This window comes from Rhinatrema bivittatum, chromosome 9, assembly GCF_901001135.1.
Source record: "Rhinatrema bivittatum chromosome 9, aRhiBiv1.1, whole genome shotgun sequence".
NCBI lineage: Eukaryota > Metazoa > Chordata > Amphibia > Gymnophiona > Rhinatrematidae > Rhinatrema > Rhinatrema bivittatum.
This window is the reverse complement of record NC_042623.1, coordinates 164,099,117-164,122,520: the sequence shown is the minus strand read 5'-3', so window position 1 is coordinate 164,122,520 and position 23,404 is coordinate 164,099,117. Positions and strand designations below refer to the sequence as shown.

At 43.4% G+C, this 23,404-nt stretch overlaps 1 protein-coding gene across 8 annotated transcripts in view; it reads left to right on the top strand.

Annotated features, from left to right (window-relative positions):
- GIGYF2 (GRB10 interacting GYF protein 2) overlaps window positions 1–23,404 on the top strand; it is a 444,297-nt gene that overhangs the window by 338,387 nt on the left and 82,506 nt on the right. For all 8 annotated transcript variants that reach the window (XR_003858724.1, XR_003858723.1, XM_029616693.1 and 5 more), the window contains 3 exons: window positions 2,938–3,096; window positions 4,222–4,461; window positions 16,472–16,594. Coding sequence is in view for 6 of the 8 variants with exons in the window: in XM_029616693.1 (XP_029472553.1) it covers window positions 2,938–3,096; window positions 4,222–4,461; window positions 16,472–16,594 (522 nt within the window). In the remaining 2 variants the exon portion in view is untranslated. The remainder of the gene's footprint in view (window positions 1–2,937; window positions 3,097–4,221; window positions 4,462–16,471; window positions 16,595–23,404) is intronic.

Genomic DNA, 23,404 nt, shown 5'->3' with positions numbered 1-23,404 from the left:
TAACTTCCAGGTATTTGAATGTCTATCATATCTCTCCTTTCTCTCCTCTTTAGAGTATACATATTTAGATCCGTTTGTCTCATCTCATAGAGCTTTTGGTATGGATCTCGTACCATTTTGGTAGCCCTTCTTTAGATTGTGTGCACTCTGTCTATATACTGCCAAATGAGCAGCCTCCAGAACTGGATACAATATTCCAGGTGAGGTCTTACCAGTGACCTGTACAGTAGCATAATTTCTTCCTTTTTTTTTTCTCCTAGTTATGCTTCACTCTGTACATCCTAGCATCCCTCCCATTCAAGCAACCTCCTCCTTGTCACACTGATTTACTACCTTGAAATCATCAGATATAAGCACCCTAAGATTTCTTTCTGACTATGTGGACACCAGTATCTAACCTCCCATTGTCTACTGCTCCCTTGGATCTTTATCCTCTAAATACGTATCTCTGAATTTATTAGTTCTGAAACTGTCACCAAGCAGTCAACCACACCAATTGCTTCTTATTCTGTCTACTCCACCAAGAGTTTCCACTCTATTGCAGATCTTAATTTCATCTGCGAAAGACAAGCTTTTCTTCCTAATCCTTCTGCAATATTGCTCATACACATATTGAACAGAAAAGGCTAAAGGACCAATTCCTGGAGCACATCACTTATCACCCTTTTTTCCCATCGATAGCAGGGCTGAATTAGCCATGCTATCTGGGAGCACGTCACGACCGGTCAGTAAGCGGAGTTTTCTCAGTTAGTTCAAGGATTTGAACTCTGTACGGCTGCGCGGTGAGCTTCCCGCGCGATTGCCTTGTTACCTCAGTCACTTTTTTTCTGCGAGCAGGACTGCACGCGGGTTTTTTCTCTTCCTCATCTCTGAAGAGATTTTTTCGCCATTTTTCCTTGGCAGTGATGGCTCCTAAGCCATCTGGATGTAAGTACTCCCAATGCGGTAAAATTATGTCCATAACAGATGGACATAATTACTGCTATATTTGCCTGGGCCTGGAGCACAACCAAGCTTCATGTCGAGACTGTGGTCGTATGTCGCCCCGGGCCCAAAGGCAATGTGCTGAAAAAAATGCGCATTTAAAGTCACCATCTACACAGTCTTCGCCAGGACCAGCGAAGAGACCAAAGAAGAAACCAGCTAAAAGGTCAGCTTCGTTGGAGGGTGCCTTGGCCAGGTCGGCAATACCACCAGGGCCAGTAAAGAGAGTTGAGGCCTCGACTCCTCTCACGCAGAAAGCCCCTCTTGCGCCACTCGGGTCACAGGGCCCTGTACCCGTTTGTTTTGGCGTCAAGGAGCGGGAACAATCTGAGCATGGGAAGTCTAAACGACCAAAGCATTCGACGCACAGCACATCGACACACGGCGCACCAAAACACGGCGCATCAAAAGATGTCGACCCAAAGCACAACGTATTAAAGCGCGCCGCACACATAGTGCACGATACATCTAAGCATGATGACGCAAAATGTGCGAAACTCTCGACTCAACCTCAGACTCCAACACCTGTCTCATCGCAGTCTTCACTGCATGGTCAGAAGCATCTTAAAAAGACACACAAAACGAAACATATGGAGTCATACAGTTTGCATCCACAGGAACCCCCCTGACCCACAATAATGGATGTAAAGCAGAATTATGACATTCCCCATACAACTCACCATACAAAAAAGATATTCTGGTTCTGGTGTCATCTCAATAACAGCAACTCAAACTCCTTCTACTTCCAGGCTCAATAGCCCTACTTATGAAAAGACAGCAGTTTACCACCAGTGCATGTCCTCTTGAGAAAACACAACAAATAAGACTGATACAAACGCTTACATGCTAGTAAAATATCTCATCTCGGTAACAGACACAGAACCGACCTAACATACTCCCAGGATCTGTAGTAATGCACATAAACTAATCCGCACACAGTTACACATCGAGATCCTGGAGCTCAACCTGCCTTTAGGGTCCTGTACATGGAACAAGGAATATTTCTGAGAATTCTACTATGGAGTTTCTGGATTTCAGACTTCTATCTATAAGCCTAATTTAGCTTCCAGAACCAGATCTTACCATCTTTTGCTTCAGCAACTCAGGACAATAGAAAGAGAAAAGGGAAGATTTGATTTAATAGTTAAGGTTTTTTTTTTTTTAATTTTTCCGACCTGGGTCTGCTTATATACTAATTTACATACTGGTCTTGGTAGACTTTGAATCTTTTTCTTGTGTATTAAAACATTTTTGATGAAAACATTCTTAAACTGTAACATCCTCGAGACCAAGCTCCTATTCACCATTGTTTCATGTGTGGGTTTACAGCTCTAGCTTTTGCTTTTCCTAACTATCCACCCAGAGGCAGTTCAAGGCATGGCATAGGTCAAGTCATCAAGAGGACCAAGGAGGGGGTTTCCTTTGTAGTCTGAGCCTTTCAGTGATTTGAAATGCTGTGGAAGGGGGAAAGCAGGGCTTAGTGTTCCCAGAGGAGTGGCAGATAGCGTGTCAGTGATTATTTCTAGGAAGCTGGCAACCATGCCACACTTCCAGGAAACTTTAAGACCATCCATCGGCACCCTGTAAGTGCATCATTTGTCACTACCGCTGTGGGGCTCTTCTAGCCTGCAGCGTGTGGGAACCTCGTGGGCACATCATTAAATACCTGTCTCGCAGCAAGGTGATGAGCCACTGCAGGAGCATTTTAAAAGGGGGTTGTCTGTTTTTTGCTGCCCAAGGCAGCCACCTCACTCTGCCTAATAGAATTACCCCTTCATCCACCCGCCATCTATATGTGCCCAGAGATTGTGCCTTTTGGTATGCTTTGCATTTGATTTTAGATTCTGGGATGCTGCCCCACTAGGGAAGGCTCCTCAGTCCATGATTTCAGTTTCATTTTTTAACTGCTTTCTGCACACATTTCTGAACTGGTCCTTTTGTTCTCACCTGCAGGAAGAAGCCTTGAGACGCCAGAGAGAACAGGAAATTGCACTACGACGACAGAGAGAGGAAGAGGAGCGAAAGCAGCAAGAAGAAGCACTTAGACGATTAGAGGAGAGGAGGAGAGAGGAGGAGGAAAGACGCCAGCGAGAGGAACTGCTCAGAAAACAGGTGAGAATGAGGCTAATTTGTTCTCACAGCTAGAACCATCCTTTATTTACCTGTTGTACCCCAACTGAAATTTGCCTTGAGCTACCAATGAAAAGGCATGAGCTAAATACACAATACACTCATGATTTTATAAATTTCTATCATGTCCCTTGGCAACCATCTGTTCAAGCTGAACAACCCTAATCCATGTAGCCTCTCAAAGGGGAGTCGTCCCATTCCCTTTATTATTTTTGTTGTTTCCTCTGCACCTTTTCTAGTTATCTCTTGAAATGAGATGGTTAGAACTAAGCACAATACTCTAGGTGCAGTCGCAACATGGATCAATATAGAGGCAATATGATATTTTCCATTTTATTCTCCATTACTTTTTAGATCATTCCTAAAATTCTGTTTGCTTTTTTGACCTTCATCGTTACTGATTGCTAAAATTTAGCAGTTTAGGAATTTAGCTGATTTACCCTTTCAAATTAAAGCTATTGAATCTATCATCAGGAGACATGGTTAGGGTGACAAATATAGTGGGGTTTAAAAGAGTTTTGGTAAAGACCATAGAACATTATTAACCAGGTAGATTAAAGAAAGCTATTGATATCCCAGATAAGGAATAAGGGGAAATAGGTCTACTTCATTGGATCTGCTGGGTATTTGCAACCCAGGCTGGTCACTGTCTGTGATAGGATGCTGGGCTTGATAGATCTTGGTATGACCCAACATGGCATTTCTTCGGTTCATAAGTTCAGGTCTTTGAAGTGCAGCAGTACATGCGTGATATAGGATGACTCTTTCTGTTAGTGTTGCATTGGTAGGAGCAGTACAGGGGAAAACAGCATTCAATGGACCTGGGAAATTATTTCACTTCTAATGAGGTTGATCCCTCCGAGCTAAATTTTGAATCATTGGTAGAAGATAGTGATGGTGGTAGTTGGTGCACAAAAGAGAGAATGAACAAGGAGGCAGAAATCCCCTCTGGATTCAGAGAGAGACGGGGTTGACCTTTGGATATTTTATAGCTGGAATTGAAATGACGTGCTAACCAAACTCTATGGCTGTTAAAAGTATGTACGTACGTAGTAAAACCGAGGCACATAGAATCATCTTTGAAACTTGTTATTGTCTTGCACAAAGGAAGAAGAGGCTGCTAAATGGGCCCGGGAGGAAGAGGAAGCAGCACAGCGGCTGATGGAAGAGAACAGAATACGCATAGAAGAAGAGGCAGCAAGATTGCGACAGGAAGAAGAAGAGCGAAAGCGGAAAGAGCTGGAACTACAGCGACAAAAGGAATTATTGAGGCAGAGACAACAGCAGCAAGAGGCACTGAGGAGGCTACAACAACAGCAGCAGCAGCAACAACTTGCACAGATGAAGGTAATGCCTTGCTTACGTGGTAAACCGCAGAATCACCTCACGCTTTCCCTAAGGTATCCACAAACTTATCGTTCACTTTCCTTGCACTTTTGTCTAGTATAAAGTACATTTTCTAAAAATATTTATACATTTTCAGTATCACACAAAAGATATTGTACTTATCCACACCACTAGATTAAAATACAATCACAAATGTAAACCTGTCTAAATATTAAAAAGAAAAACTAATGAATCAGCTTGAAACAAGTATAAGTCCAGCAAAAGGGAAGAAAGACAAGGTCTTAATTCTATAAACCACCAACTTATCATAATGGTCATTAGACATACTGGTAATAAATCTTGTGAATAAGTATAATGTTTTGGAAGGGGATTTTACATGGATAAATATAAATTTCCAAAAACAGAGACTTGAGAAAGTGAGGACTTATCAACTACAGTGTCTTCTCATGTGCCTTTAATACTAAGAAGTTCTATCAGCTGATCTGTAAAGTTTATCCTCCTATTTAATTTTACGTTTAGCTGGATACCATAAGGAAGATTTTATGACTGTATTGATATTATCTTGACACGAGTCCAAAAATCTTTTTTGTTTCACCTGCATTATTCTTACAATATAAGGAATTTTCAAGATTCTATAACACACACATCTTTTTTTTCTCCTCTCTATGGAGGCTTTCAGAACATAGAGTTTATCATGTTCTCAAGTAAATTCTCCATTAGTGTATATTCCTTATTGTCCTACCAGTCCAGAATGCAAGGCTTCAGATTTGGTCTCTTGCCAGCAAACAGAAGAACACAGAAAACAGAGAACAATCTGATTTGCTGACATCACCCCTTATACTTTATTTATTTATTTTATTTTATTTATTTTTGGTTTTTTTTATATACCGATCGTCTTGCATTGGATGCAAATCAAACCGGTTTACAGTGAAACAATTCAACTTGCCTAGGAGCATTACATGGAACAAAGAACATCGAACAAATAAGAGTGCTTGTGAGCATTACATAAAAAACGAGGAACACTTAAACATTTAAACCTTTAAAAACCTTTGGTAACAATTCTTATACAAAATGTGAGTAAAAGAGCCATCAATGTTAAAACGAAATCAGGCGGATGATTGTCTCGATTGAGAAGGAATATTGGGAAGGGAGATTGAGGGCGGACACGGGGAATGGAAGATGGGGTGGAGGGGCGGGTAGAAAGAAGGTGTAGGATAGGGGAGGATATGAGGGTGAATTAATAACATATAGAACCAATTAAAGTTGTCGCGGGTAGTACATTGTGGGCCATCAAGGAAACGCAAGGCTGAATAGCCATGTTTTCAGGTTTTTCTTGAAAGAAATCTGGCAGGGGTCTTTTCTGAGTTCTGGTGGGAGTGTGTTCCAATGGGTAGGGCCTGCAGTGGATAGTGCCCTATTATTTAGCGAGGATTAGGCTTGAGGGACGAAAAGGGTGCCTTGGTAAGCTTTTCTGATCGGTCTCGTGGATTTGTTGGTGCGTAGCTGAAATGTGAGATCCATTGAGGCTGAGTTGTATAAGGATTTATGCATGATGGTCAGAACTTTGTATAGAATTCTGTATTTGATCGGAAGCCAATGGAGGTTATAGAGGATAGGTGTGATGTGGTCTCTCTTATTAGAGTTGGTCAAGATCCTGGCCGCAGAGTTCTGTAACATCTGTAGAGGCTTAATGGTGGTAGCTGGTAGACCGAGTAGCATGGTCATTCATGCTACTCGGTAGACAAGTAACAAGTAGACAAGTAACAAGTAGCACCATGAAGCCTGCAGTACTTCAGTATTTCTCTGTCTCCAGCAGATGGCACAAGGATTAATCGTGCAATCTAGAGAAATATGGGTCATATGGCTCCCAGGAGGTTATACCCCTAGGGTGTACTTCCTGTTAAGAGTAGATATGACAGGGGCTTGGCAGCCCTTCTGACTTGGTCCTTCAGGGTGGGGGTGGAATTGAAAGCCAGTGGTTCTGGCTCTCGTTCCCTCCCTTCCTTTTGCTAGGAATGTGGCTTCTTCTTGTATAGGGTTTAAGTTTGTTCCTTGGTTGGGATGAAGAGATCCTTACTCGAAGGGTACTAAGCAGGCACACTTTTTTCACAGGGAACAATGTCTTTCTTTGGGTGTGTGATATAAATAAAAAGTCTACCAGCTGAATTTAGTAGAGAGGAACTTACGGTCCGTGTTGGAGCCCTTCTCACTGGCAGAGAACAGCAGTAAGCTGCAGAGCTTTATTATTTTTAGCAGGAGTCTCACAGTAGCTCCCATAGACCACAGGAAGCACTGTAGTTTGTGTGGGGGTCGGCGCAAGTGTGTTGATGCTACCTGAGTGTTTCAGGACTGTTTGGTGGAACAAAGTCTCCAGCAGCCGTGGGGGAGTAGTCGCCCACTGTTGTCAGGAAGGGGATCAAATGCAGCAGCAGGTCCCCTGCAGGGGAAGGGAGCCTGTTTAAATGGCTGCAGCAGCCATTTTATGTGTTCACAGCAGCAGTGGTTTGGCTGCAGAGAGCTTCGGGGAGCCTCCAATTCTCTCTGCAGTGGAAAGGAATATAAGTAAGCCTTAGGAGGAGGGAGATCTGAGGAAAAAGAATCTGAGATTGGTATCCTTAGGACTCATCCTCACCATTTCCCTCCAGATTTTGTACTCCTTAGGCATGATGCTTTTTACCTGAGATGTTGGGACCCCTAGGGGGAGATCTGATCTCACATTGTGCGGCAGGGGGGTGGATAAGGTGGTCATTGTCGAGAGAGTGAAAAAAAGGTTTGGTTTGGATCAGGAGGAGGATTTGGATAGGGCATCAATTTTTTCTGAGCGGAGTTATTGGGGGTAGTTCCAGAGGAAAACAGTGACCCAGAAGGTTTGAAATTCCTCCGGCAAAGGGGACTGATTCACATGCAGCCTGTTTAGTAGGGAAGAACTTTCCTCTATACTTTCCCAGGCCTTGGCAAAATTAGGCATTAAAGAGGCTCCTTTAGAGAGCCTATGGTGGAAGGGGAGGATACCATATTAGAAGGTCTGTGCAGACCAGTTAAGACTTTTCCTTTCCATAGGACGGTGAGGGTTCTGGTGAATGCTGAATAGGACTCACTAGAAGTGGATTTGTGCGTGGGCAGAGCCATTACTGTCTGAAGAGGTATCCAAATGTGGATGCCTTGGTTTTGGTTGTCTTGAAGAAGACACTGTTGCAATGAAAGGAAGTGCAGTTTTAAAATGATGCCTTGAATAGAAGAATAGAAGCCGTCTTGTAAGTGGCCACCCTTGCTGTTTAAGCTGCAGTTTGTACTAGTTTAATGTCCTGGGCTTGTTTACATTTGGTGCAGCAAGTTCCTATAGGACGTTCTTCAGCTAGTTTATCCATGAGGGAGATGGAAAGGCTAGAGGCTGATGTACTTTGTGACTTCATACAAATATCGGCTAGGGGTATGGCAACCTGAGTGGTAGCTCAGCACTTGCTATGAATACGGAACTGGTCGGCGGACACATCTTATCAGATGATGCTGAGTAAATTGCCTTTTAAAAGAAAGTTGATCTTTGGTAGTGAACTTGAAAAGCTGATGAAGCATTATGGAGATAATTCGCTGAAGTTGCCAGACGATAGATCCAGGGGATCTCAAAAAGGGGGCTCTCACAGGCCCATGTTTAGAGAGAGACATTACTGGCCAGGGAAAATGGCCTCTTCTCAGAAAAAGTGCCTTGGTAACAAATCTCAGTCCTTTCAGACCTTTCATTCAAGAAAGAGTCTCTGGAAGGGACCACATTTCCAGCATAGGAGGTCCCAAAAGTTCCCAATGAGATCCGGGGGTTTATTCCCCAGTTCCTTTGATAGAGTGAAGTTTTTCCTAGTTTTACGGTGAGTGGGTTCACATTGCATTGGGTCAGTGGGTTCTTTCAATGATAAGAAATAGTTTCTACTTAGAGCTTGTAAACTGGTTAAAAGACACCTTTGTGGAATCCCCATTGTCTTTCTGGAAAAGAGAGAAGCAACAAGATTACATTGGAACATCTTTTTTGGTTGGCGGCCATGGTTCTGGTTCTAAGGGAAGAATGGGGCCATGGCAGATATTCAATTTATTTTGTGGTTCCAAAGAAGAAAGGCATAACCAGGCCTCTTCTTGACTGCCAACAGGTAAATGAGGCCTTAAAAATTCCTCATTTCTGAATGGAAGCAATGAGAAAAAGGGAATTTCTAATCTCGAATCTGTATCTCAGGTTTGCAGTCTTAGGAGGTCATTTTCAGTTTTGAAAGCTGCCATTTGGCTTGGCTATGGCTTCAAGGACCTTTTCCAAGAAGATGATAATAGTGGCGGCAACCTTGCACAAAAGAGTAATAATTCATTCATGTTTAGACAATTGGTTGATGTGGGTGAAATCAGAAGAGGAAGCCAAAGTTTTGATGACCAGAGTGGTTCAGTAATAATCTTTGCCAAGAGCAGATTAGTTCTTTCTCAGGTCCTGGAGTACTTGGGTACATGCTTCAACACCAAGAAGGCTAAAGTGTTCTTGATATTGGACAGGATTGCCAAGCTTACATTGCAGGTTCGGAACTTATTGAAGTGGAAGGCACCCAGAGTCTGGGATTATTTGCAGGTGCCAGGTTCCATGTCGGCGTCGGATCTTGTTCCGTACACAAGAGGTCATGTGTGACTTTTGCAGAGGTCTCTCCTAACATGTTGGAGTACAAAATCACAGGATTTCAAAGTGAGGCTGAAATTGACATAGATGTCAGGGCCAGTCTGCAGTGGTGGCTCTCAGCTTGGAATCTAGTCAAAGGCATGCCATTGCAATCCTCGGAATGGGCGGTTGTGACAGTGGATACCAGTCTGACTGGATGGGTTGAATATTGTCAGGGCTGGTATCCAAAGGAAGTGTCATGGTCCATCAATTGCCTAAAAACAGCCATAAGAAATCTCTGCAGGTATTCTGTCTAATGATTCAAGGCAGATCAGTGAGGGTGTTCTCCAACAATGCAACAGAAGTGGCCTATATAAATAGTCAAGAGAGTATGAGGAGTCGCCCAGTGGCTGTGGAAGCAGAACTTCTGTTCAGATGGGCAGAAAAATATCTTCAAGTGCTCTCAGCTTTGCATATCGCAGAAATGGAAAATATATAGGCAGACTATGTGAGTCGTTGCACTCTAGATCCAGGAGAGCAGGAACTCATAGACGTAGCTTTCAGCTTGATGGCATTCAAGTGGGGAAATCCAATTTGGGATCTCATGGCCATGCATGGAAACTCTAAGGCAGTCGAGTTCTTCACTTGGAGGCAGGAAGCGGCATCAGCAGGTATAGGGATGCTTGCTGTCAAATATGGCCTCGTCGGAGTCATCTTTACATGTTTCCATTGTGGATCATGATAGGTCTGATTATTCTGAAGATAGAAACTCATTGGGATCAGGTAATTCTGGTAGCTTCAGATTGGCCCAGGCATTTCTGGTATGTGGATCTCATTAGATTCAAAGTAGAATGTCTTCTGAGAGTGGATCGTGTTGTGGATCTGCTGTGGCAAGGGCTGGTTGTCTTTGAAAATCCAGTCCCCTGTTGTCTTGTGGCTTAACTATTGAGAGGACAAGGTTGAGAAGCAAAGGTTATTCAGGTGGTGACCACTGTTGCAGGCAAAAAAAAAAGATCCACTTCTCTGGCTTATATTCGAGTCTGGAAGGTTTTCGAGGTTTGATATTTGAATATAGGAGTTTCTCTTTTTAAGGCTTTGGTAGCCACGGTGGGTTTTTTTTTGTTTGTTTTTTTGTTTTTACACAATGATTTTCAGTTAAGGCTTAAATTTTGAATTCCTTGAAGGTTCATGTAACAGCTATAGCCTGTTTCAGGGGGAACATTCAAGGCTTATCCTTAACAGCTCATCTGGATATAAGTCCTAAGAGGTGAAGCATCTTTGTTTGCTGCTTCATAGAGACATTCCTCCATAGGATCTCAGTTGGTTCTCTGAACCTTGTATGCAGCTCCATTTAAACCCTTAAAGAGAGCATCTATTAAGGACTTGACAGTGAAATTGTTTCTGGTGACTATCTGTTTCGTGTGGCGTATTTCTGAGTTACCGCCCTTTCTTGCAGATATCCATTTCTGAAAATATCAGAGGCAGAAGTATCTATCCCGACAGTCGCTTCTTTGTTGCCAAAAGTGGGGTCTCTGCTCTATGTGAACCAATCAATGGATTTCCCAGCATTAAAAAAAAAATGTAATTCAAAGAGGGAGTTTCAGAATCTGCATTCATTAGATTGATTTATTTATTTTATTTATTTTTAATTTTTATATACCGAGGTTCTTGTAAGAATTACAAATCACTCCGGTTTACATAAAACTGTAAATTAGCCAGAGGCTGTGCATACAACTGTACAATAGCCAAAGGCAGTACAAAAAATAGTTGAAAAAGGTACATATTAACAAATGAATGAATAAATATGTGGTACAAAAAACAAGTAGGAGAACATGGAGCAAATAGCAAGAGATTGACTACGAAACACAAAACCGATGGGTGAAAGAAATTGTAAAAATAAAATAAACTCACACTGAATATACTACCATATGAATTGGACCTGGAGACTGCCTAAATGAAAATAAAATGGGTGAGGGGATAAATCGTAATGTGGGAACGGGAATAGTGTATGAAATAGGTGAGGTAACCTGTCGTGAGTGATGTAGCCTTGTAACCTTGTCTTCTGGCGTGAGAGTGTGCATTGAGTGAGAATTGGGTGAAAATCGGCCTGGGGGCCGCAAAGCTGAGCAAGTGAAGCAACTTTAGAAGTCCGAAAATGTCGAGAATTGATTACGTCTGTCCTAGCATCAAGGCCGCTTTAAGTGTTAGGGTATGCTTGGATGAAGAGCCAGGTTTTTAGCTTTTTTTTTTGAACTCCGAATGGCTTGGTTCTAGTCGTAGATCAGGGGGGAGCGCATTCCATTGATGAGGGCCTGCTGTAGATAGTGCGCGCTTCCTTAGTGATGTTTTGGCTGGCGGGGCATACAGTGTGCCTTTATAGCAGAACTAAAGAACTATTTGTTTGTGTGTCCAGAGCTGAGCCTGACCTGTGGCCCCTCACAGGACTTCCCCCTGTGGGCGTGGTCAGCTGCCACAGTGTCCAAGAGTAAACAAATAAGCGTGGGTGTAGCTTGCTTGTTACAGAGGTTACTACCCCGAATCAATTAAGCCTGATACATCACTTATATGCAGCTCCAGCACTGCTCTCTACATCAGTGGCGGGGGTGGAAGGTAACTAGAACCAAAATGTTAATAATAAGGGCCAAGAGTAACAGATAAGTATGGGAAAACATAAGTGTGAAAGCTTGCTGGGCAGACTGGATGGGCCGTTTGGTCTTCTTCTGCCATCATTTCTATGTTTCTATCCTTATTAGAGGGAAGGGTAGAGATTTGAGAACGTAAATATGTGCTGCTCCTCGTTAAAAAAATTTAAGACAGGGAATTTTTGCTTATTTTTTACCTTTTTACCTTCTTAGCAAACCAGTTCAATTGCCGACAGACACCCAACTAGTGACAGCTAGCTTGAGTGAAGATCCTCGGTGCCAGGCAGTTAGTCGTTATTATTGATCTTTTTTTTTTACACCTAGAAGGAGGGACCGGCACCCTCTTCCAGCAGATCCCTTACCCAGAAAGGTGCCTGCTGCTATAGAGACCATGGCACTTGAGTGTCTACCGAAAGCTGATAAGGGTGCACACCTACATAACAAGGACACGCACACATTAGTTCTAGCCAGAGAAAAAGAAAAGCAACTTGCCTCCAGGGATGCTGAATGTGGAAAGCCTGTAAAGGAAAGAAAAGAGCAGAGAAACGTAAGCATCATTTTCTTAAAAAATCAGTTCTGAGAGTATGCACCATGGTTAGAGTAAAGCAAAGAAATATTCAAGTACAATATTTATCTGATGCTTAGTTGGACATGGTATAAAGTTTCCACAAGAAAAATGTGAAAAGGATCTTACTCGGGTACTTGAAAATGACAACTTCCTTTAGAAAATTGGATCATTTGTTCTGTTTGGTAGTGAAGAAGAGGTGAGGCAACCTCTACGATGACTATTGCCAAATCGATTAAGGAGGTTATTGGTTCAGCTTGTTCATGAAATTCTTGAGCTCACTCCACAAGAAGTCAGGCAACTTCATGGCTGGAGCGATGCTCTGTGACTCCTGAAATTTGCAGGGCAGCTGTTAGGAATCTCCTCCAGGAGAGGGAGGAGTTAGCAATCTGTTATGAATCAGCTCCCTTGGTGGGAGGAGTTAGCAATCTGTAATGCTCTTCTCCAGGAGAGGGAGGAGTTGGCAATCTTGTTAGGGTATAGACTGCGGAGTTAGCAATCTTGTGTGAATCTACTCCTGTGGAAGAAGGAGTTGGCAATCTGATATGCTCAGTTCCTATAAAGGGAGTAGATAACAATCTGTTATGAACTGTTGCTGAAGATCCCTGATGGAAGGAGTAGCAATCTGTACCAGCGGAGTGCTTGGAGAGAGCACTCAGCTGTAGAGGAAGGTAGATAGGTGAATCCTTGGGCCGATGGCAGATGACAGCGCCCCCAGGAGGATATCCTGAGAGGGACCACCGGCTAGGCTGGGTTATGGAGACAGACACAGATAGATCTTTTATTAGACAGGTTAGTAGAACCACCAGAGGTGGCAGTAGTGAGCTGATATGCCCGGCAGGGCTGACATCCCTCAGGTACTGGAACAGCGATCCCAGGGTGGCTGAGCTGTAGAGACTATAGATAGTGAGCAGAACTAGATAACCAATCTCACATAAGGTCATAAAGAGGCTCAGTACCTGGAAAGGGTTAGGCCCTCGAGGAGCAAGTACCTGGTTCCAGGAAAAGCTCTGAGAGAGCGATGGTAACTCACAAATGTCTGTATCTGTGATAGCTTCCAGGCAGTAGAGAATTTTCAGAGTATTCAGGAACGTGGGCCCTCGAGGAGCGAGTACCAGTTCCTATCTGCAATCTGAAATTAAGAAAAGAGAGCAAGGCCCCCGAGGAGCGGGTACCCCTGGTAAGTCCGAGGAGGCAGAGTAGCTTGGATGAATTCGTAGCGAGTCCGAATCTTTGTCATAGTCCTTGCCAACTCAATTAGTTGGCGAATACTGAGACCTTTTATATTGGAAGCGGATGATGTCAGTTCAGGGGGATGCCCCTGAGGTTCACGCCCTTGCTGGTACATTCGTCAGAGCGCGCGCGCCCTACGTCATCAGGCAACATGGCGGATCCGCAGCGTCGAGCCGGTCCAGGGACGCCGGAGGGAGACGGCATGGAGACGCTGCGGCTATAGCCGTCCATCAGACCCAGAGGGAGTCGCCATAGAAGTAGAGAGGGCGGAGTGCGGGCGTCGAGCAGCGACGGACGCAACAGCAGCCTCATGGGCTTTCTTGCATACTTTCTCCAAGCATTGCTGGTTAGATGTGAAAACTGGGGAATTTGCATCTTTTGAGGCTGGGGTCCCAAGAACAGGCTCATCTGATTCCCTCTCTATTTGAGGGTGGCTTGGGTACATCCCATGTGTTCTGGACTAGTCTAGTAGGACGATAAAAGGAGAAGCTAGATTTCTCACCTGCTAATTTTCTTTCCTTGAATCCAACCAGGCCAGTCCAGGATCCCCCACTCATTTTTAGCCAATATCTTACTGAAGGTTTTTTGGGGTTTTTTTTTACTTTGATTTCAGACATTTCAAGCTGTAGGTGTTCAAGGGCCTAGTTGGATTTAAAAAAGGACCAGATTTTATCTCCCCTGCTTGTAGGGGATGAGTTTAATGTAGTTTGCTTTGAATCAGTGCTCTTTAAGAGGTGACGACGGCGAATCAGATTATTCTTCTCCGTTTGCTGCCAATGGGGCTTAACCCATGCGTTCTGGACTGGTCTAGTCTGCCACAAGGAAAAAAAATTAGGTAAGGAATCCCTGATAGATTCCAATATTTTATGGGAGCCATTATTCTCAACTCTTACATCTTGCCATTTAAATCTTTCTTATTACTAGATTTTAAGATTTTTGCAGAAATTCATTTTGCTACTGGACCAAAGTATTGTGGTGGTTTGCTGGTAGAAATAAGGGTCAACAGACAAGTTTTAAGTGATAGCATTTTATTGGGCTAGCCCAATAATACATCTTTAAATGACTTTTGAGAGCTATGTTGTACTGTTTGTAACCTTTGTAAAATCCCTTTCCCCTGCCCATTCTCTATATTGTGCTTCAGCGACCTGGCATATAGACATCCTCATGATTAGTTAATGTATAATTTTCAACCCAGTGTAACTGCGTTGTCTCTTCACTGACTTGATGAAGAAAGCATAGCTCTTTAAAGCTTGGTCACACATGCATTTAATTAGTTCAATAAAATGGTATCACCTATACGTTTCCTAAGACTGGTAAATTAATAAATCTCAAATTCTTTACCTTCATATTTTTCAAATTTTGCAATTTTAGCTTTAAATACACATTTTGGACAAGGGCTATGTTCATAGCCTGCAGAATTGTATATTTTTAATTCAAATCCTCTGGGGTTATGTTTATTTTTGGGGGTTTTTAAATAAGAAATTTCTGTGCTATTGTCTCTTAAACTGCAGTTTTAAAATTCAAAGAAATAGTATTTTCAATACCTTTCGGGAGAGCTGAAATAGCTGCCTCCAAGCAAGCCATTACTTTCCTAATGTTCTCCAAAATAATATTTTTTTATTTCAGAACCTTTAGTCATGTCTCTCTCCCTCAGCAGCTGAATTTAGCTAGAGGCAACACCAGGCTTGACAGCAAAGCGACTCCTTTGCTAGCTAATGTTCCCCAACAGCACTGATCATATCACCTGGTGAATGAAAGCAGCAGCAAACAGTTGATCTTGCACTACAGCTGGCCCGAGAACAAATCTTAATCTTCAAAGTTCAGCCAACAACATGGAGCTTTTACTCAGGCATCTGCTTCATCCCACAAGTGTTTAACTCCCATCTTTCTTCCATAATAAATCACTTTAACTTCCCCTGAATAATCTACTGGCTAACCTCTGTTTAACCTGCCTTACACACTACATCTAGAGGAGTACCTGACATTTTATGTAAATTCTACACACAAAGAATTAATAAGAACTAATAAAAGAGTAAAGTACTTACAAAACAGACATATTAAATGATCCCACCTCCGGGAATCCTTCAACTGGCTTATCTCCACGACTCACGGGTGTCCCTCTGGCGACTGCGTTTGCTTGTCCAGGTTATACCTGTAACAACTGAAAAAGCACAGGCCTGACCATTGGGTTACCATGCCTTGACCACTTGTCATGTGATCACGTTGGGGTCACCAATTGTTTAGCCCACCTTATCTGCCGTTTCTACCACAGAAGGCTAGATTGGGGCTAAACCTTCGAGGATGCTTGTCCCCGGGTAACTACCAATACAGGAAGGGAGAACACAGAGTTTAGCATGATATAAGAAGCTTCCTTTAATTTTTATATAGAAAATTTCGATTTAAGTATTAAAACAGAGAATATGAAAATAGCTCTCTTCCTGGGAAAACTGTCACCTGATATCAGGGACTAATGCAGAGTGTTCTGTCTAACAAAGCAAGCTATGTTCTTTTTATACAGATTAGCACTATGCTTGCAGCGCATTCCTTCACATGCACACTTGCATCATTGTCTTTAATTTATTTTAAGTAGGTCAATTGCCATATGTCTCCATTCAGTCTATATCACATCCTTCATATCCATAGTTTGTCAAAAGGTTATGTTTCAGGCAGTCCTCCAATCATGGCAAGTTTCCCTTCAGCTGCAGTTAACCACAACCTGTATTTTCTCCTCTCAGCACTTTCTTATTGTGAGTACAGTAAGTATCTCACAAGCTGGCCAGGCTGTAATTATAGGTGTGCCGCACATGCTCTACACCTCTGCTTCAGTTGCCCTCGTCAGGTGCTTTGCTGTTCATATGTTTGGATTAGAAGATCTTTTCTGCATTTAGTGGGGTGAAACTGATAGTAATCCTCCACTTCTCTAGATTAATCTGTCTCTTTTCTGATCAGCTTCCCTCGTCGTCAACATGGGGTCAACAGACCAGCTCAGTAGGGTGCACATCCCAAGCCACACTCTCACTGACAGAAATACAGAAACTGGAGGAGGAGAGAGAGCAGCAGCTTCAGGAGGAGGTATGTTCCTCATTAGGAATAGATTTGAGGTTCATGGATTGTTGTGGGTTAAATCTACAGGAACAAATGCTCTTTTCTTTTACTTAGCTCTGATGTATTAAATAAGCAGTCAAACATGATAAAGTTTATTCCTCTGTACATCAGATAGTCCACCTGCAAGTGTTAACAGAAACTAGAATTAAAATAGTTGAGCAGATATTGAAAATTGGATTAAGTAATATCAATTCAGTTATAAATACAAGATTTCAAACTTAAATGTACATTGTGTTAAGAATGCATATTAGTTGTTTTAAGTGTTATTGCCTGATCATGAGTGAGTGATTAGAGATTTGCATATCTCATGAGTTAGCTATGGAAACCCCTCCCCAAAGAAGAGATGAATGAGAATACATATAAGCTAAAGGTCTTTTTTAAAATTCATTCACTACTAGCAGTCTGTTATAGACACCTGTCTTAAGATGCAATAGCCTCCTCTCACCTACTTAAATTATTCCCACCCGCCCACCTACGTCCTCTCCCCCTCCCAATTTTCTTATTGCTATTGTAACTCTGCTATATAGTTATTCACAAACAGGATCCTTTAATGGATAAGTATGTCCACATCATAGGTCAATTGCACATAATTAAATTACTTGCATCACTTCCTAAACATATTCTCACATCTCCAGGGGTGATCACACTCTTGCCTGCTTCTGAATTTCAACTCTCAAATGCTTCATAGTATCATGCTACTGTGATGAAATGCTACTGGGGACACAGAGCGGTCGAAGTCTTGCCCCTCTGGTTAGCCTGCAATTTGAACCTTCATTACAGACTACTTGTCTGCGGTGCAATGATGACCTGATCCATCAAAGAGTAGGAGTCACTCATTAAGCAGTGCCAACACAGTTTTGGGTGGTAAGCAGGCCAAGCCTAACCATAAAAGCTGAAGACTCAACAGGCACCTTGTCTCGCTCTCACCCACCAATGCGCAACGTAAGAGCAGGAATATCACGCTACTTGGTAGTCTCTGCCCAGCCAAGGTTTAAACATTGCACTCGCTGTGCATCCCAGGTCATGGTCAAAGCCCGCCACAAGCCGCATGGTAGCAATAACTTGCCATAGTCACCCCACCAATCTATCTGTGGTCATATCCCAGAGGTGCCAATGCTACCCATCACAGAAAAGGCCTTCACTGGTTGAACCACAATAAAAATGTAGGGGATCCAAGCCCCGTCCACAATGATGCCTCATGGCACCCACATACATGCTTGACCACAATTAGCAACAGTACCACAAGGTGAATGGCACCCTAGCTCTGGGCACCACAACCCAAATTCTACTGCTGTAAGGATGCTCTTAATTTGCACCGCCTAGCTTGTGGCCATGTCTAGCTGCCGCCAAAAGCAGTCCTTTAAGAGATGCACAGATTCTGAGATGAGCAATCATGCACATTACCTGCATAAAGCTGCCAGACAGGAAAGCGACGGGTAGTATAGCAACCACCCCTTAAGGTTGCAAGAGCCTCAGGAGTCTATCTCAGCTGAGAAAATGGAAGCCAGAGATGTGATGAAATGTCCGCCGCAATTCCATGTGGCTTTTTTTTTTTTTTTTAATCTCTGTTTTGCCCATCTGCCCCTGATATTGCGTCCGGAGCTCAGATTAATTGTACTTGGAATCATCCATAGGACTGAGTAGAGGCAAATGCCATGCCCTCTACTGTCGTTTTGAGATACCTATTCCACAAAGCGGAGATGGAAAGCCGCATAGAGATGGGTAGAAGAGTAGAGCAGTGCTACAGCGTACGCCGTAGAGCTTATTGCAACTGCCATTGCCACAGAGAAGAACCCAAACACACCTAATGCATTTAGCCATCTGACTTCGGCTTATACAGGAGTTTTTTGCTGCTTCTGAGGGAGAGTACACAAATATATACTGTCAAACGATGTGCTGTAAACCAGACGTACTGTCCCCATGTCACCCCAGCTGTCATAGCAATAAACATTCGGTGGGAAGCCAGAGGCAGCCTGTATGCGATATTAGATGTATGGAAACCTGTCGCTACTGTTCACCTCGTGTCTCCCTCCTGTCGGGGTTAGCAGAGCTACAGACAGTTCTCCCTAATACCTCCTATACCTACACAAAATCCAGATAGTTCAGGAATGACAATGTTTCATCCACAGAATTAGACTTTTATTTGTCAGACTTTGCAAGCTTAGCATTTAGAAAAAGATAGCATCTTATGTTAGACAAGAAACACATAATAAATCCTTAGCATGGAATATACTTCTGATATTTAACTTAGCAAATAAGAATAAATAAGACATATAACACATCACCTTGGCTGCAACTTGCTCATACTTTAAAATGCTCCTAACTTGCTGGCCCATGGACAGTAAGCTAGGAATTGAACCCCTTCTCACCACTTTGAAGATCTCTGGTTTCTGAACTGTGAGGGAAGTGACAGTCTTTGCTGAACTCGACCTCTGTCTCTAAAGCAGTTGTGGGTCTCGCTTCTGAAGGAGGGCAGAGGCCTATTCCCTTGGGAAGACCCTGGCAAGTGGGACTCTGGATACAATAGCAGGGCTGAAAAACTATTCCATATAGCACTTCAGGGCACTGGATCTGGTCGGTCAGTGCAGTTGTAGAGTGGGGCAGGGAGCCATGTCTCCGACATCTTCTTGCTGGTAAGTGGAATCTTGGGAGCCGCCACCCTTTTCCCCAGGAATTTTAAAAGCCAGTGTATACATATTTAGAGGATTAAAGCATACTTAGTGACAGTCTAATTCTGATTGGGTCCTTCTTCATGTAGACTTCTTAACACCCTTTCCCCCCCCCCCCCCCCCATGTGACAGAGAGCTGACCAACTCTTGTGACAGAGCTGCTCTGTCTGAAAAAGCCCTTTTGTGATAGGAGGGTCCCATATCCAGGTAGAACAGACCCATGCTGACAGGTTTGGATCCGTTTTTACGTACACACACTTGGCCTGTAAATTGTCTTTCTGAGCCCCTTTTTGAAGTACTCAACATGTAGACAGACTTGCTTGTGCCCTCTGCTATGTTTGCTAAGACAGGACTCCTGTTATCAGCGGCCTATGTAAACAGCGCCTACTTGACAATCGGATAGTTCAGTTCCAACTTCAATTAGTTAGAAATTGAGCACTTCTGTGTGTCTCTGAAATACAGTTCACCTCTCCATCGAAGTTGGAGAATCCATTTTTGTGCATGTACATTAGTAAACTTGGGGGGTTTATTCCTACAAGCCCATATCAAGAGAAATGTGTAGAAGGGGAATGCCATAAACAACCCTTGCAAGCACACATGCTTGAGTACAATATGCCCAGATGTGAGAGATGGCTGTCTCTCCAACATCATTGCACGGTCCTTTTGGAAACAACGATGCCTATGATATACGCACTAGCCAAGTGCATGCCCTGGCTTTGTGCTATGCACTCATACATGAATTAATTTGTAGAGAGTGAAGGGTTGAAGAAAAACAGAGCAACCTCAAGTCATCTCAGACGCAGACCAAGCTATATCACCACTGAGAAAATTAGAGCACTCACAGAGGTACCACCCTAACCTCGGGACAATCCATTTTCCACAGATCCTGAATACAAATTGATTATGTAAAAGATAGCCCTAGGGAGACGAGACAGGGAGACAAATCCTATACCTCAGAACAAGCAACTGGAGAGTGGGGAAAATGAAAACCATTTGGATGCACCTGAGGAGTAAATGTCCTGCCAGTAAACTACTGTTCCTTAGCATAGGTCAACACCTTGTGAAAGAATCAAGTGGACCTTGCCAATTATAAGTGCATGCCCTGACAGAAGGCATTATTATGTGCACTCCTAAATGAATTGATTTACAATGAATTAGGGTTGAATGCCATCCAAGAGGTACACTAAGGCATCTTGGAGCAGACTAAGCTATGTCACTGCTCTAAAAGTAAAGCACTTGCAGAGGAACCGCCTCAATACAACTGGACCTAGTTGTCCTTGTCAGAATTATGGCCAGCTTGCAACACATTGAGTATGATGATTTGGCCGTAAAGCATGGTGTGATGTTAAAGTACATGAATGAATGAACTCTATCTGACTTTCCAAACAGGAATGAGCAGCTTGCATGATGGGGTAAGAGCTGTGATAGCTTCATGAAGACATTAAAGCTGCATGAGAAACAGAGATGGAACACATAGTGGCAACTGGTGCATCTACATCATCACGTAGAAGCTTCACCCAATTCTAAAGTGTGGGGATGAGAATGGGATCCAAACCCGTATGTGCAAAGCACAGTGTTTTAGTAGTCCACAACTTTCACCAGATGGCCACCTCATCTGACCACCTGCTGATGTGACTAAACCAGAAAAGTAGAGCTAGTCATACCTGTAGATTGCCCGCAGAAACAAAATCACTGAAAGAATGATGCCAAGAACCACAAGGTAGCCAGTCCAGCTGGTGATGTTGCTGTTGTAAGTTGGGGCACTAGACAAAGAGAAATCCTGCATGGAAGTAGCCGGTAGTTGCCCCATAAGATAAAATGAACCTAGCAAATAGAAAAGGCAGTTAACAATATGGCAAGAACAGGTTGTCAGAGCTACCGCTGGAGGTCATACAGTGTACTCAATAAAGGATGAGCAAAATAGATTGCTATTTGATGCACTTCTATCTGCAACCCACCTGACAAGCTGCACTGAACTCTTTCACCATAATACTTGCACAGTTCAAATGGGTAAAGAAGAAAATGGATGCACAAATAATTGACCATTTCCTTGCCCGATGACACACTTGGGATATGTTGTGGAATCAACTATATCACTGCGTTGCATTGATGGGCCAATAGAAGACATTAAGTCACGCAAGTGCAGAGATATTTGCATGCCTGGTGGAGAGCATGCAAGATGAAGGTGCATCCGCTATTATTGTGTGCTTCTGCCAGATTCCTCTAAATCTAGTCTATTTGCCCAAGTATACTAGACCAAGCATGTTGGCTCAGTAAATCAGGATTCACCAATATGAATGAGAATTGGAATGCGGTGATTTACCACCAAATAGTACTGCAGCCTCTCAAGCTAGGATGCCACAGCTACAGATGGGATCTGGAGACGGTCTATAGCCAGGGCTGTAGCGCCCAAATCATAAAGCGCATCTGGCAATTGGATCAAGATTTTGAGTCATGGTAAGAATGGACTGTAGGAGCCGCAACATAGAATAGTAGATATGCTATGTGTATCTGGATCTAGATAGTTGCCACTTTGGCGAATTACCTGAAAAGTCCGCACTTTGCAATCCTCATCCACCAGAATACCAATATAACTCTGAATGGGGCCAGGGCCAAGGTACAAAAGAGGAGTGCAGTGATCTTTTCAGACACAAGATAGCTTAAGTATTGTACCAACACACCACGATGCAAATAGTTTAATTGGGGTCTGGGTATCCAATGCCCAACCACAATATTTGTTACATACCAGGATGATGTTTTTTCTAATATTGCCAAGCACAGGGACTCTGACAATCATTTGCTAACTGAAGGCCACATGGCTGTACTGTCTGAGGAGGCTGAGTCCATGTAACAGATGGACGTATGCTATAACTTGACCTGCTGAGGGAGAAAAAAAAAAGGATGCCTGTAGCAATGCTCCTGAAACACATGAATTGACTAAATGGGGCCAGGGACATGGAAAGCAACCAAGGGATTTATGCAGAGTAGATGGATGAAGCATTTTAGATATATCACCATGCAGAGATGTTGCTGTGCAAGCTCTCACTTGAATGCAACAGGGACCTGGCTAGAGTGGTTAAGACCAAAGAAATTCCAAGAGGCTCTCCCTAGCAAACTAAAGAATAGTGTGAATGATGCCCGACTCCTGTTGGGACTAGGACCAGCTCCCTCTGCATACAGGAGAAGCTGATGCAGTGCAAGCAGTCAAATCGGTTAAATACTTAGGCTGCTGCTTGTGGATACAAGATCTCCTCCATTCCGATTAGAAACAAGGGCAGTTGTCAGGCCGTTGCTTGCTTTCCTTCTGTGGATTCAGGGGCATGCAGTGCGAGTATTCTCAGACAGTGCAATAATGGTGGCGTTCATTAATTGTCAGGGTGGCTCAGGAAGCCCAGGAGTTGTTTAGGCGGAAAACCATCTAGCGGGGCTAGCAGCATTTCATGTGGCCAGAGTGAACAATGTGCAAGCAGATTACCTCCGCAGGCAACAGCTGAATCTGGGAGAAAGGGAGTTGTCAGCGGAGGCCTTTGCCCTCATCCGGGACAGGTGGAGCAATCTTCAGTTGGATCTCATGGTGTCTCGAGGAAATGCCAAGGCGAACAGGGTTTTCAGTCGCAGGAAGGAGTTAGGCTCCGAAGGGATCAACACTCTGGTTCAACCTTGGTTGGCAAGACGTCTACTGTACTTATGTCCCCTGTGGCGTCTCATAGGTCGCGTGTTAAATTGTATCAAACATCGGAGAAGAGTGATCCTCGTGACGCCGGAGTGACTGCACTGTCCGTGGTTTGTGGATCTGGTTCAGCTGTCAATAGACTGTCCCATCCAATAAAGTCACCTGCAGGGGCTGCTGCATCAGGGGCCCTTTTTTTCGGAGCGGGCAGATCACTTTTGTCTAGCAGCTTGGCTTTTGAGAGGCAGCATTTTTGCTTAAAAGGGTATTTGGAGTCAGTGATTGCCACTTTGCTTCAGGCTAGGAGGACATCCACTTCTCTGGCGAATATCCGAGTGTGGAGAGTGTTTGAGTCATGGTGGTTGGAGAACGAACTTGAGCCTTTGCATTGGACGTTTCTCAGATCCTGGCATTTTTGCAAGATGACTTAGCAAAGGG